At 33.6% G+C, this 15,799-nt stretch overlaps 1 protein-coding gene across 5 annotated transcripts in view; it reads left to right on the top strand.

Moving 5' to 3' along the window:
* Positions 1-15,799, top strand: part of LOC107185605 — a 29,219-nt gene that overhangs the window by 11,062 nt on the left and 2,358 nt on the right. For 4 of the 5 annotated variants that reach the window (XM_015573329.1, XM_015573325.1, XM_015573327.1 and 1 more), the window contains exons 3-10: positions 3,527-3,618; positions 10,409-10,518; positions 12,226-12,348; positions 12,609-12,767; positions 12,890-13,068; positions 13,281-13,523; positions 13,618-13,808; positions 15,506-15,694. In XM_015573329.1, coding sequence (XP_015428815.1) covers positions 3,527-3,618; positions 10,409-10,518; positions 12,226-12,348; positions 12,609-12,767; positions 12,890-13,068; positions 13,281-13,523; positions 13,618-13,808; positions 15,506-15,694 — 1,286 coding nt within the window. Of the gene's footprint in view, positions 1-3,526; positions 3,619-10,408; positions 10,519-12,225; positions 12,349-12,608; positions 12,768-12,889; positions 13,069-13,280; positions 13,524-13,617; positions 13,809-15,505; positions 15,707-15,799 lie in introns of all 5 variants that reach the window. The other variant, XM_015573328.1, reaches the window with a different exon arrangement.

Here is a 15,799-nt window from a genome sequence, read left to right as displayed (position 1 = left end):
AATCTGTGAATGTGTTGCATTTTTATAATAATACTTATTCAGTTGCTTTTAACACGAAATAATTCTCTGGACTCTCCTGAACAAAATTATGTAAATTGTTATTATATTATAGACATTTAAATGTTTAAATAATGATTAAAGTGAAAAGGACCCCGAAAACGCAACAATTTTTGCTGATATTCGTTAATTTATTTCAAAAGTTAAAAGTCTGGCCATATTCTAAAAATTCGTACATTTTGAAAAAATCAATTTTTTCAAAAATTGTATGTAACGAGAAGAAAATTTGCAGATTCGTATTCAACTCATAAAGATCTGCCAGAAACGCCTACTGAGGGTTACGAGTTCGAAAAAAAGTTAAAATTTCAATTTAAGAAATATTTTTATTTATTGAACAGTATATAATTGAAATTGTGTATTGTGTATTAATATCAACTTTCCTGTTTTATTAAGATTAGTATCAACTTACTTCCTCAAAACACTTTCATGTGGTCAGATTAAATGGAACGCTCTGTATATCCCCATCGTGAAAAAAAGTGAATTAATGAATAACATGTTCATGATTATAAACATAAAGTAGGCAAATTAAACCGAATAGTGTTAATGACTGTAACAATAATTTTAAATTAAATTTTCGAAACATTGAGGTTAGGTCGACAGTAAAATTTGCGCTCGAAACGGAGACTGTACGGCGAAAGTTTGAACTCGATAGAACGCGGAAGTAATAAAGGAAGAAAGGATCCATTTCAAACGAAGATTCACGGAAAACGGTGCATCGTGTAATACACACACAGAAGCGAAACACACACAGTCGTATCGCCACGAGGCATTTACGTCATGTTCATCCAAGGTTCGTTCGCCACTCGCGAGTCAGTCCCCGCGTCGAGCTTGCAGATCTATTTTCGAAAGGTACTACTTGTAATTGTTCAGGCGCTTCTGGTATTTCACGGTGCGTGCAATTCTCCTTGCAAAACAAAATAGGGTGGATACAGCAGTAAATGAACACGTACCAGTAAATAAACATTATATATAAAAACGAGTAAATCAAATTATTAAAATAAACAAATGATTAACTATTAATTTTCTTTTCAATTTCTTGTTTCATATTTAAACAATTTTCGCGCCACTGGTTAGAAATGTTCATTTAAGTAATATTGTTCATTTACTGGTAAAATCTATTTTTCTCTTTTTAATTTAATTAATTACGTTCTTCCAATTTTTCAAATTGAAATCTATACATTATAAACAGGTGTAGATATTAAAAAATACAATTTCCATGTGCCACATATTTAATAATATTATTATCATTTAAAATTCGAATTTAATAGTTACAAAATCTCTTACTACTTTAAAACGGACCAATGAATGAATACTTAAAGGTGCGTGTCCACTTGTTGCGTACCCTCGTATCGTATCACCGTTCTGTATCAATGTGGACGGGTAAGTGTTGCGTCGTTGCATATGGAAATGTATCGTATGGTGATCCGATCCGATGATACGCAACAAATGAATACGCACCTTTAAGTATTCATTCATTGGTGCGTTTACCTTACGGTAGAACCCTATTTATTCGAACCTATTGAGAAATGATAAAAACGGTCAATATAACCAAATCACATTTGAACAACTGGTGGGATTCAGCCGATTCGTACCAGTTCTTAAAAATTTTGTAGTTCCGACGAACCAATTGCTGAAATAATAAATGACACTTGTTAACGTATTTAATCGGGTATTTCATAAGATTTTCATTATAAACTTGTTGTTTAAATTTATATAGTTGACGTTTAGGTTGCGAACCGATTTGTTAGATTATCTGAATCCCACCACTGATTTGAACGTATATAATACGAAAGTGTGCGAAATTACAGTTGGTCTACTAGGTATATTTTGCACAGAATCATTCTTTATAATTTTCAAAGTGATAAACGCTACGTTCAAAATCCAATATTTAATTATTTATGTAGAAGAGTGATATTCATAAAAGGGACAGTGATGTTTTAACGCTCGAATAGTAAGGTAGGTTTAAGGGTCGTATTTGGTAAGATATAATAATTTATATCGTTTTGTTCGGAAGAGTCCAGAGAATTATTTCGTGTCAAAAGAAATTGCATAACTATTACTGTAAAAACACAATTCCAAAGTTGAAAATTTGCAATTTTGTTTAAAATTGATTTTTTTTAAAACTGGACGTGCGGGAAAGAAACGGTTTCCAGATTCGTATTCAGCTCACGAGGATCTGTCAGAAACGCTTATTAGAGGTTACAAAATCGAAAAAAAGTTCAAATTTGTTGAACAGTGTAATAAATGTAACTTTGGAAAAACGTTCGATGAACCGAAAAGTTGACTTGAAGTTGCATCAGTCAGAGAGAGAGAGAGAGAACGCTCTAAAGTGTTGCGCAAGCGCCGAAAGTGGTGAATCGTCGAGTTGGATGGCCCCGCGGCTATTTCTCGCGGTTATTTCGCCACGTCCTACCAGAAACGCGGTTGGCAATAAGAAAATCACGGATATGCCGGCCGGCTATTCCCGCGATTAGAAACTGGGTCGAAGGAAGACATAGGCCGACGACTCGCGAGTGCCCCGAAGCTGTTGAGTCTAAGCACAAAATTACGCTTTTACGGGGCGAAAAAGACGCGGTGAACACATGGGACAAGGACGGTCTGCGATATTATTGTCTCGAGGAATTTGTTTCGTTCGGGTCCTTGGGCAGGAGCATCTGTTGCCATTCTAGAGCATTTGGTTCAACTGTATATTTCGACGGGCGCAAGTTCATGCACTTGTTATTATGCAAATAGTTGGAGTGGGATGGAACTTCGTTTTTCGATTCTCGAAATTTGAATCCGAAACATTTCCAGATGAAACTCGCGAAATTCGAATCCGAAACTGTAAAATGTCGAAACTCTCGAACTTGAGATGCTTATTGTTTTGTTAATTGATTTGTTAATTTTTCTATTTTTCTTACTTCCAAAAAATAACTATGTACAAAAATATATTTTTTTTTTTGGTTTGAAAGAAATAATTCAGGTCTAAAAGGGTTAAATGTCTTCGGAGGTATCGCGAGAGAGAAATTTTCGGAACAGAAGTTGGCCTACAAAATAAAATTTATGACGAAGTGATGTTTTCTTTTATACTAAAGAATGTTTATTTGAAAAGTGATTTCCTTATTTTTATAGTTTCAGATACTTTCAGTGTGGTATTTTTTAACCACCCTGTATACAGTATACTGTATATCAGTCTATTAAACTATTAGTAATTGTCTGGTTTTCTAATCAAGTGTTACACTAGTACATATTTGTTTCCTTATACACCCATCCACCACTGTACATGATAAGATATTGGAGAACAATAGAAAAAAATTAAAGAATTATGAAATATCAAATAAAGAAAATATTTTTACATTTGTATGAAATATCAAATGGAAATATAGATGTATATGTAGAGTCTCATATATGTATAATTAAAATATATTATTTTTATTTTGTTACTACTGTAAATGGATTGTACAATAAAATGTTGTTTGTTTATGCACAGGTCGACACATAGAGGGAATATGGCATACAGCTATTGTGGCATTTGGAAGGGAATACTACTTTGGCCCAGCTGGGATCCAGACCTCCAGGCCTGTGAGTATAGTTCTTTATTTATTTAAATATTAATGTATTTCATATCAATTTATTGCATCCTGTATACTAAGTTTTTAAAATTATGATAAATATTATGCATTGCTGTTATGAATATTAATTTCAATATAATAAATACCCACTAATTAAATTGAAGTTAGGGAAAACTATTTTCCTATGTCTTCTATTCTCATTCTGTGCTATGAAAATTGACAAATGTTTGTTTAAAGTTATTATGCTTGATTAAATATAATATTATATTTTTAGGAATTTCGAAAGGATAGTTGTGATAATGTACTGACTCTGTCCAGGAAAGAAGTGACTGTACTGTGGCAATAGGTTTCACAGGTAATTTTGAGTGAAAAATTTTGGAGCAACGTGTGTCTAATTATTACTGGGTTTTACATTTGAATAACAATTTCATCTAGAACTTATATCAGATTGTTCTTAAATTATTTTCATTTATTAAGATAGTATATTGAAAACAGTAGGCATTATTTTGAAATACTTTTAAAAGTAATTACTTGTTATTTTAATTATATTAGTATTTAAGGGGTTTACCAAAGCTTTAATCTTTCTAGGTTAAGGACCAATCGAGTGTTCTAACGATTGGTCTCGTTAAGTGCTCGAAGTTTAATCTTTTCATTTTTTTAAATAAATTCCATTAAAGTGACTTCCCAGGCTATTCAATCTTTCTCTGGCCGTGACAATGGATCGTCATTTTGGTTTAAAAAAAATCAGATTTTATATTATTTTTATATCATTGTAATGATTACGTCGGTAATCGATTGACAAACCTTTGCTAATCGAAATTATTCTAAATCTATGTACAGAGATTTACTACTGTCACAAATACTCACTCTATTACAAAAAAAAACATTTAAACTAAATGATCCAATACATTTTCTGAATAAGTTGACAACAGAAATTTAAATTCGTAAACTTTTCCGCCAATTTGTTCGGTAAATACAGCGAATAGTGTTACGGAGATCATAACTGTTGCTACAGTAGTGTAGAGTTATCGTTTCATTAGAAATAAATTTAATTGTTCATTAATCCATTTGTCCGTAGACAATAATAATAATAATCTATTTTATCAAATAGTATCATTAGAATCATATTCGAACTGATTTTCTAAATACATTAAAAGGAAACAAAAATAAAACACTTCAAGTGATATGAAGCATGTTATTATGAAAATTTCACTCTTTTATTCATTCTCTGAGCCGTAGAGAATTTATTTTGATGCCTGGAAGCACTTAACAGAACCACACTGTCCTAGAGTAGAATGGCAAATATTCTAATATAAATAGTTATTTTTCTTTTAACATTTACTATGTTAATTTAAACTTATTAAATTATATTAATATAATTACATAATATTAATAATATCATTAAAGTAATTCGACACATGTTATCGAAGAATTTTTCACTGAGAATTATTCACAGAATTTATTGTCAAGTACACTACTGCCAAAAGAGTATTATCTCATTTCTGCGCTAGTGAAAATTTGTCGAAATTCAATGTTCCATAACTTTGTTAAAATTTATGAAAATTTGTTAAAATGCAAAAGCAAATGAAGTTTGAACCTTCTACTTTTTCTGATACTATTGGCTGGCGTGTCTGACCGTCGCTTGCCGTATCCACTGGCAATGAATACAGACCAGTGGTACATTATTATTTGTCTCGGACCCGTCTCTTATCTATCAATTGGGCCAAGTTATGCAGAAAGCTACCAACCCCCAATAATCTGACATGAAGTAAATTTAATTCGAAGATTTTTCTTTTTTTTTAAAGAAAGTAATTTTATTTCTATTGGGTATATTTTATTTCTTGTTGTTGTTTTACATTGTTTTTAAATGGCTTATTTAATAAGTGAGTTACTACTCACACATATATTTTTAGATAAAACAACTCTTAAATTATACAATTATTAAACTACCAAGTCATAAGAAATTAAAAATTACATTTAAATTAACTATGGAAAATTGTAAATAATGTTAATCATACTATTAAATTGAAAATAAAATTAAAACTAACTATGAAAAATTTTAAATAACATTAATTATACCATTAATATTATTTAAAATTTTTCATAGTTAATTGGAATTTTATTTTTAATTTTCTATAACTTGGTAGTTTAATCATTGTATAATGTAAGAGTGAATCTATGGCTTGGTAATCTTATGTAAAATAAGTATCATTAAATTATCGGATCCGTAAAGTGTTTAATTAATTTTTCGTTATTTTGAGGGTTGGTCAGTTTTCGTGTAACATTGGCCCAACTCGTACCAAATCATGGAATATAGGTCATAAAACCATTGTAATCATGAAGCAACTTGGGGTTAAAAAACCATACCAAGGATTTCAGATTTTTTATTTACAATTAATGAAATCCTAGAGGTACTTTCATCGGAATTTATGTTAATCTCTAATTTCTTATACATTTTACATTATAGTATACTAAGCTATATTGCATTATATGTATATTACAGATGTTAATATATTATACAATTTCACTTAGCATACATTAAATACTTGTAGTCCTAGTGTTAAATATCGATACATGAAAAATATCGTTCAAAAGGTATCGATATTCATAATATGAATACGAAAATCCTACCAATTTACCAATTAAAAAGTAATTTGCATATATCCAAGAGAATATCATTTTGGAGTCAAGAGAATTTTCTAAAATAACAGTTTTTGCATAGTATTAAAAAATTATTTTATTTATTTTTCAGTTTTTATTTTACTTTACTCGATGGAAACATTATTTTTATATTTCCATAAATAGAACAATTATAAAATTTATTTCAATCAACTAACAGCTGTACAAGCATTAAAACTAGGAGGGATGAAAATGGGAACACCTTTTTGGAATAGTACATTTCTAAGTTTTATTTTTGTTTGTATGAACTTTTATGGAAAATTGATAAGAAGGTTTCGTAATTAAGGTTTTAAAGTGACTATACAATTTTTGTCAGACTATAACGTAGATTAGTTTTCGTAACGAGAATCAAAAAGGTATCCGCTTAAAATCCTCGTGGCTCTTAAATCACAGTCGATGTTATGGTTCCCTACAGTTCAAGTTTCGTGTAAACAAACCTATTGCCAACCGATAGCCGGATGGGTCAACATAATCGCCAACTCCGATGACAGGTCTATTTAGTTTGACGCATCTGTTGGAAAGCTCGCGAGTGTTAGACGAATATACTCATGGGCGTAGCCAAAGAGGCAGGGGGGGGGGCAAGTGCCCCTTTCTAAACGGAAAAAAATGGCTTTTGCCCTACCCTAAAAGAAAAAAAATTGGATTTTGCCCTCCCCCCCTTTCCAACTGATGATTTAGCTGCGACCATGAATATACAGACTCCCTTCGATTATCGTCAGGCTTGTTCTACACGATTATTGTCCAGGCGTTATCCCCACTATTGGGGTGGGCGTGGATAGGGATAAACCGATACCGTCGAGGTATCGATACTTTTACTCATAACATGTATCGAAAAAAGGTATCGATATCTACTTAGTATCGAAGGAAAATGAATACAAAGTTCTTTTTTGTTTGTTAATATAATATATTTTAACCAGAGTTGAGCAGAATTTTTATTCGAATGATACACAGTGAAAAGCTGTAGTACCTAAGGTCGTTATCCTGAGCTTTGAACAGTTAATGACATCAAATAATTGTTTGCCAATTGTCGACTCATTCAGGATGAAGCATTATTTCGTTATAAATATTGGAATTTCCACGTTCGAACGATTAAAAATTACGAAGTACTATTTTTTTTATCTTTTATTTGTTATTTGAAACTGTATCTTGATAATGAATTTGTACATATCTGATTTTTATGGTGATGTACATCTTTTATTAAGGAACATTTATTAACGAACACTTATTAACAAAGTAATATAACTGGACGACAACCACCTTCACATTCATTACTCGCTCCATCCGTTCGATATGAGTACTTTGTTCCGATACCAAGTATACAGGGTGTCCCAAAATAGTCGTAAGTCCTTGCAAGGCGTGATTCCTGGGGTGATTTGAAACAACTTTTTTCTTAGCGAAAAACTTCTCCGAGGCTTTGTTAACGAGATATTAACGAAAAACCCCGACCAATCAGAGCGCGACTCTGTCGACTGAGCTCCGATTGGTCAGGGTTTTTCGTTAATATCTCCTTAACAAAGCCTCGGAGAACGTTTTCGCTAAGGAAAAAGTTGTTTCAAATCACCCCAGGAATCACCCCTTCAAAGGACATACACCAATCGTGGAACACTATATATCGCAATCAAAAGTATCGATACTAAAAATACTCGGTATCGAAACGAAAGTATCGATTATTTACGTGGATCGATTTATCCCTAGTAGAGTATTCCGAATATCCCCGTAAGAATGAATTACGAACGGCTGAAATTCTTCATTGCGTCGGGTGGAAGGGTGAAGAAATCGCTACCGGTGAAAAGGTTAGGTTAGGTTGGTTGGGTGCATCCCCACGGTATCGTGACCGATCGGTGCACGGCCAGCCTAGCGACGAGTCATTCTGGCCATACGATACGCTAGACACACGGCCCGGGTACTAAATTTGGTCCGGTGTTGCGGTTAAAAATATCATTCGGTTTTACTCTGCACTCTCTCTCTCTCTCTCCGTTCCACGGTCCGTGTCCAGATTCTACGAGGAGATACGAAAAGCTGTCGGTAAGTCTTGACGCGTGTGTGGCCCAACGTCCGATCCGGCCGAGAAGCTGCATGTATTGTGTCGCAACGAGGTACGCTAGAACCTCTTCTATCCGAACCGGTAGAGGGAGAGGAAGTTGTGATTGTGGGGAACAATAATAAACATTAATAAAATGTCTCAGTGATGGAATAACATAACATACATAAAGGTATTGAAAATTGTTAATTAAATTTTTAATGTAAAGAATAGTAGCGGCAGCAATTCATTGAAAAGAAAATGGAGATGCTTGGATCGACCAAAATTTCCAGCACATTTCTAACCGACACCTCCCGCATCCGAACGTTTATAGTAATGCATCTCTGTTACTCGAACCACGTTTTTAGGTTACAATTTGTAATGTATAAATGTTGCTGACACATAAGGTCGTCCAGTAACATTTTAATTATATTAAACATTTTAGTGCATTTAAATTTATAGCAGCGATTTATTTCGGTTAGCAATTTGTATTACACTTACCATGAAATGCACAAGATTAAATTCTTACTGTAACAAACTTCTTGCTTACGTTATGAATACTCTTACTACTGCAACAATGAACAATTGATATGCGAATAAGGTATGCGTGACAAGGATGGAAATACATTGACTGACCCAAACTTCCCACGACCCAAACCTACCCACTCTCCCTACACTTTTTTGAGAACCCGATTTTTGCATGCCTATGTTTTCTTTGAGTCTCGATTAAAAATCCGTAGGTTTCAACGGTTCTAATTAATGCCAACATCCCTAGCCCCTATTGGGGCTGGGACTATTCGAAGATTTTATAAGTACACGAATACTTTATAAGTAAACTTCGAATACTTACTTCAATATTCGAATGGTATTCTGATATTCGAATACTTACTTCAATATTGGAATAGTATTCTGATATTCGAATACTTACTTCAATATTTGAATAGTATTCTCATATTCGAGTACTTACTTCAATATTGGAATAATATTCTGATATTCGAATACTTACTTCAATATTTGAATCGTATTCTCATATTCGAATACTTCAATATTGAAATAGTATTCTGATATTCGAATACTTACTTCAATATTGAAATAGTATTCTGATATTCGAATACTTACTTCAATATTTGAATAGTATTCTCATATTCGAATACAGATAAAATTCGACAAGAAGTCCCACCGTGGTCCCTATCCCACTAATACGAACATCCATGGTCCCCATTGGAGATGGGACTATTCGATTAATTTAGTATTCGAATACTTACTTCAATATTGGTATAAATACTCGAGTATTCGAATACTATTCGAATTATATTCGTCAAGAATTGAACAACTGAAGTATTCAAATATTCGAATACACATAAAATTCGACAGGAAGTCCCACCCTGGTCCCTATCCCACCTAAATGGTCATCACTCTCCCTTTGTTTATAGTTACTGGATGACTATACTCATTGTATGAGATATAGGTATTAATAAATGTTAGTACTGTATAGAAAAGATATCGATTCAGCAAACCTACAGCCACTTGTTTGACCCTCGCTTATTATTTATATTGAACCTTACTGATTATTACAATTCTTCAGATCGAAAGCGTGTTTCTCTATAATTTCAACCATTACTACAAATTCATTGAAAACTCAGCCAAACCTACCACCACCCTCCCCTATCTTCACCCTATTCTTCGAATTCAGATAATCATTAGGTGGTAAAGCTGTTTATTTTCGAGTTTGTAGCTTGCACCTGTCCAGGTGACGTCACATTTCGTTAGGATTATTACTTCAGATCGTTTCTTTTTTCTTTTCCCCCGTTCAGTTTCGATGGTTTCTTTCCGGTACACGAGGAACGGGGCATGGGCGCCGATACACGCGGCGAGTTGCGGTTATTTTCAGCGTTTCTTACAGGGAAGCGCGCTACGTTTGTCACGGTTCTAAAATTACAGAAGCGGCGCGGGCGAGGATCGCCGCTCGCTTCACCGGTGAACGCATAAACTGAGAGAGAAAGAGAGAGGACGCCTTCGTAAAATTGACATTGGCGCGTTTCCGAATGGTACAATTTCACGCCGAACCGTCATCCCGGAAGAATCTGCTTTTCCGTTTCAGGGTGGAACGGTGCTAGGGAAGCCGGACAAGGTGGAGAAGCTCGGCGACACTTACCTGTCGTACTCTCTGTTCTTCGAGTACATCAACGGATTGGGAACGTTTAAGTTCGCGTGAGTCCAGAAAGTGTTTGATCTGTGTATGATTGCATGGAAGTGTTTCGATCTTGTTGGAGAGTGATTACGCGTGTGTGTGTTGGTTTCCTTTTTTTGGGGGGAGGAAAGTTTGTGATGTGGATTAGTTGATCTAACGTGGGATTACCAATTTGTACCGATGGTTTCCGTCATTTTTGGGCAGGGATAGTTGTTTGTGGTGTAGTATACGTCTGTGGAACCTTCGTAACTATTTTCAGTAATTACATATTTCTTAAATTCATAGTATTCTTGGAGTTCGTAATACCTATTCGCAATAATCGTAATATTTGAAATATTCATAATATTCGTAGGAGTACTAGTGGTCCTAATACCTATTCGTAATATTCCTAATATTCCTAGTATTCTTAGTCTTCCTAGAATTCCTAATACCTATTCGTAATATTTGTAATATCCCTAATACTCCTAGTATTCTCAGAGTTCCTAATACTTATTCGTAATGTTTGTAATATTTCTAATATTACTAATATTCCTAGTATTCTCAGAGTTTCTAACACCTGTTCGTAGTAATCCTAGAGTTCCTAATACCTATTCGTAATATTTCTAATATTCCTAGTATTCCTATGTAGTACTTCTAAGGTTCCTAATACCTATTAGTAATATTTGTAATGTTCCTAATATTCCTAGTATTCCTAGAGTTCCTAATACCTATTCGTAATATTTCTAATATTCCTAGTATTCCTAGAGTTCCTAATACCTATTCGTAATATTTTTAATATTCCTAGTATTCCTAGTATTCCTATGTAATACTTCTAAGGTTCCTAATACCTATTCGTAATATTTGTAATGTTCCTAATATCCCTAGTATTCCTAGAGTTCCTAATACCTATTCCTAATATTTGTAATATTCCTAATATTCCTAATATTCCTAATATTCCTAATATTCCTAATATTCCTAATATTCCTAGTATTCTCAGAGTTCCTAATACCTATTCGTAATATTTCTAACATTCCTAATATTCTGTTTTTTTTGCTAATCTTGGAAGATAGATCAGCTGGAACTACTATACATATTTCGCTTAGAACGTAATTGTGGTTTGTTCTGCTAATTTCCGCCATGTTTGTTCCAGATCCATGATTCTTAAAAAATAACAACGTAGTAGAAATGAATTTTGTATATTTTTGTGATAAATTGATTGATATCTTCTATTCTGCTTTTTTATTTTTATTAATTTTGTAACTTATGTCAGCTGAAGTTTTGCTAGTGTCCGCCATGTTTGTTCCGGGTTCCTCGACTCCCTTTTCATTCAACAAGATGATAGTTACAGGAATTTTTATATTGTTTTAAAATGAATTTATTGACTTCTAAGTAAACCGCATAATTGGCGAAACAAATTAAATAGTATAGGAATCACTTTACTTATTTATAAACAAGCTCAAGAGTTTTTATATTTGGATTTGATGATTTAGAAGAATTAGGAATATAAATTTCACGATATTTAATATTTTTAAACAAATTTCACAATCGCATACATCAGTTTGCGAATTTACAACTAAATATGATAGCTTCCAAATAAATTTCATAGTTTGCCCTCAGTATGAATGAAATTTCTTGTTTGTGTTTGTATTTTATTAATTAAACGAAGATCGTCTGTTAACGTAAAATACGTAAAATTAATTTCCATTCAAAATTACGTAAAATTGTAAAAAAAACTTCATTCTCTGCAGTCCAGGAACGTACAATCTTCTGAAGCACAACTGCAACTGCTTCTCGGAGGAAGTCAGTATCTTCTTGTCGGGCAAGGGTATCCCAAAGTACATCCTCGATTTACCAGAAGAAATATTTCAGACGTAAGATAGCAACAAAATCATATTTATTAGTTCTGTCGTTCTTTTCCCTTTAACTTACAACACATTTACTTTCTTCTTTAATTTACGATACAATCGCTGCCATTTTGGTATCCGCTAATGCATAACCTTTTTGGTAATTTATCAAAATTTCTTTGCAGAAAAATCTTCCTTTCAATATAAATATGTACAAAAAGCGACAGAGCCTTCTGACAGACCTAATGAAAAGGAAAGAACATTTTTTATTTTATTGTTGTTTGCAGGCCGATTGGACAAGAGTTAAAGCCGCTGATAGAGACTTTATTCAACAGTCCAGGTAGAGCAGTGCTGTTCACAGTTGGTCAAATATTCCTCGATTCAGGGAACCAGAGGGAAGTCTCGCCGGAATACGAGCTTTTAAATGAGGCCATCGAAGAAGCACGGTAAAAATATCATTTTAATTATTAAAAATATTATTTTCTTCTTTTTCTTACATTTTACCCCCCACTATGTGCCAGTGTGCTTTAAGTAACTCTGTTCTTTTTTTGTCGATATTTGATGGCAGATTAAATTCAATTGCGTTGGAAGAGAGAAGAAACGAGCTGAACGAAAAGCTAGCCAAAGAGGATAGGAAGAAGAAGAAAAAGAAGAAGAAGGAGAAGAAACAGAAAGGTAGCAAAGAGAGCACTAGTGATACGAATAGTACTGGTCCCAGCAATTGCACAGAGATGGCGGAAAGTGAAGGTACATTTATTGAATATTCGCTGTACTAAGTAATACTTGTAACTACATAGATTTTAGATGTCTATGCGTTTCAGCATCTTTTAACTTGCGAAGTGTGTTGAAATAAAGATAATATATGTATACATATATGTATATATAAAACTTCATCCAAATCTTTATTTCAACAAAGAAATAAATATAATAAAAATAACATTTTTTCCACTCTTTATCAGCTGCCCCACAGTTGACCGAAGCACAGTTGCTGAGTCTCGACGAGAACACAGAATCATTACCAGCAGAACCACCCATAGTTTTCAAAGACCTGGTGGACCTGAAAGCGGAATACGAGGCGTTATCTAATTTATTGCAAGGGAAATTGAACGAGGATGAGAAAGTCTGCCTGGAGGAACTTCAACAGTATGTTTTGGAAAACGAGGGTTCCTGGGCGCTTGGAGATACTTTCTTGAATTTCGTTGGTAAGTCAATAAATAATTATCATACATACACTTTAAGAAACTGTTTAAATACTTGTAATTATCATAACTGTACGATGATTTATTTTCTATTCAGGACGAATTTTGGAGGATCAGTCGGTACCAAGCGATGCAAGAGTGAAATTGTTCAATATACTTTCGGTTGCTGCGCTAAAGGACGACGTAATTCTTTTGCTGCACCAGGACAGGAGAGAACACATCATTATGAATTATGCCTACGATTTCGATCGTCATCCTCAGGAAGAACAACTTGCTCTTACACAATTTGTAAGTGACATTAAGTGAACAAAATTAATTCTTTTTAGTTATATTTTTAGCATGGATGTAGAGACTAACCTCACTCTGTTAGATTTGAGGAAAAATTCTAATATACTTATCCCTCTTATTCGATTGCCAATAAGATTATTATTTTTACATTCATTTTTCTAGAATGTCCACCCTTAACGCATTCTTTATTGAACCATTTCCACTCTTGGTTTTACAACATAGGTTGAAAAATAGCTGGGGGTAAATGTTTTCAACCTATGCTAAATAGCATAGGTTGAAAATATTGCTTTTTAGTTTACTAGGTTCGTGGGAAGTAAATAGGTTGTTGGATCATATCCAGGTTATTATTGTCCATGATATAATAACAAAAATGTTGCGTTATTCATTATTTTCGTATTGTAATACAGGATTAATATTTTCAGAATTGAAATGTACTACAATGGAATGCATTTTGGTTAAAGTGCGTAAAATATGGAAAATTGTAACAGTCAGGTATTAGTTGTGGTTTAGACACAAGTGTATTTTTATTTGATCACATCGACCATTTGGATTATTAGACAAACAAGGAGATTGAGATCATCACGGACCAGACAAAGAGTAGAAAGGTGCGCTTTTGGTCTGACTGTTTGTGTTACAGATCATTTCAAGTATAAACATACTGTAATTATCTGACCAATGATAGACGCACTTTCTACCTATCTTTCTATTATTTATTTATTTCCTTACGTTTTAGATTGTGATTTCTATTCTCTTAAGTTATCACTGTCAGACTTTATTTTCTACTTATCTATCCAGACATATGCACATAATAAAGCCTTAATATTTATGGGTAATAGTGTACAATTCGGTCGGTATTTCCGATTTTCTTTAAACTTAAATATGTTGAAAGGGGCTCTCTAAAAAGGCGAAGTATAATTTTTTTAAATATCGCAAACAATTTTGAAAATTATTTCTTATTTTATTAAACTAGCTCCAACCAACTCTGATCAGTATCGTGCTTTGAAAAAACATTAAACTTCTATTTTTACTGTTTACAGCTTATGTTCTTTCACTTAATCTGCATTTATGGTGATAATTGTTTGCGACATTTTTTAAAATGATATTTTGCCTTTTTAGACAGCCCCATTCAACATATTAAAGTTTGTAGAAAATCGGAGATACCAACCGAATTGTACACTATTACCTATTTATGTTATAGACACATAAAACAGCCTTATTATTGTAACATAACGTTATCTTATGTGACTAAAGAGAGACGTAACCTTTAATTTATCTGGCTAGGCAATACTCATTTCCTACTTCTCTAGCCAACATGTTTTCAGACGTAATTCTCTGTTTGTTTGATCAAGTCTCATACAACGAACAAACTCTGCTTCCGCTATTGGAAAAAGTGACGTAGGGGAAGGACCTTCTGCCATTTGGTTTCGGGAATGATTGAAATGTATATCAAATTAACATTCGATTTAACATTTATTTCACTACCTGGAATATATTTACCAAGTGGTAGACGACTTTTCTTCTACGCCGCTTTTTCCCCTAGTGGAAACTGAGTTTGCTCGTGGGTGTACTTATCTACTCTCATGTGTCAAGCTCTGATTCAAAAGCATTGATTCAAAAAGCACGCACAGTGGTCTCTTCTTTATAAGGTGTTGTGACATCAATGGAATAGTTATTTAACCTTCAATTATATGTTACAGATGACGAATTTGTTTGAAAATCTCAGTAGTTCAGAATGGCTGCTGTACATATCGTTATGGCAACACGAGAATCAGAGCATCAGTAACATCAGGGTGACTACCAAAGTGGCAATACACGCGCTACTCTCCAGTTCAACAGACCTGCAGACCCGTGGGGCAGCTCTTATTCACAATTTGGCCTGCAAGGAGGTAAAAACTGTGGTCTGTATCTATCCTGTACGATGAACAGTCACCTTCATCATGTTGCTTTTGTTCTCTACTCACACGCCTGCAGTTACTGTGTTGCGCATTGAA

Source organism: Dufourea novaeangliae, unplaced genomic scaffold, assembly GCF_001272555.1.
Source record: "Dufourea novaeangliae isolate 0120121106 unplaced genomic scaffold, ASM127255v1 scaffold48, whole genome shotgun sequence".
NCBI lineage: Eukaryota > Metazoa > Arthropoda > Insecta > Hymenoptera > Halictidae > Dufourea > Dufourea novaeangliae.
This window is presented reverse-complemented; position numbering and strand designations above follow the sequence as displayed.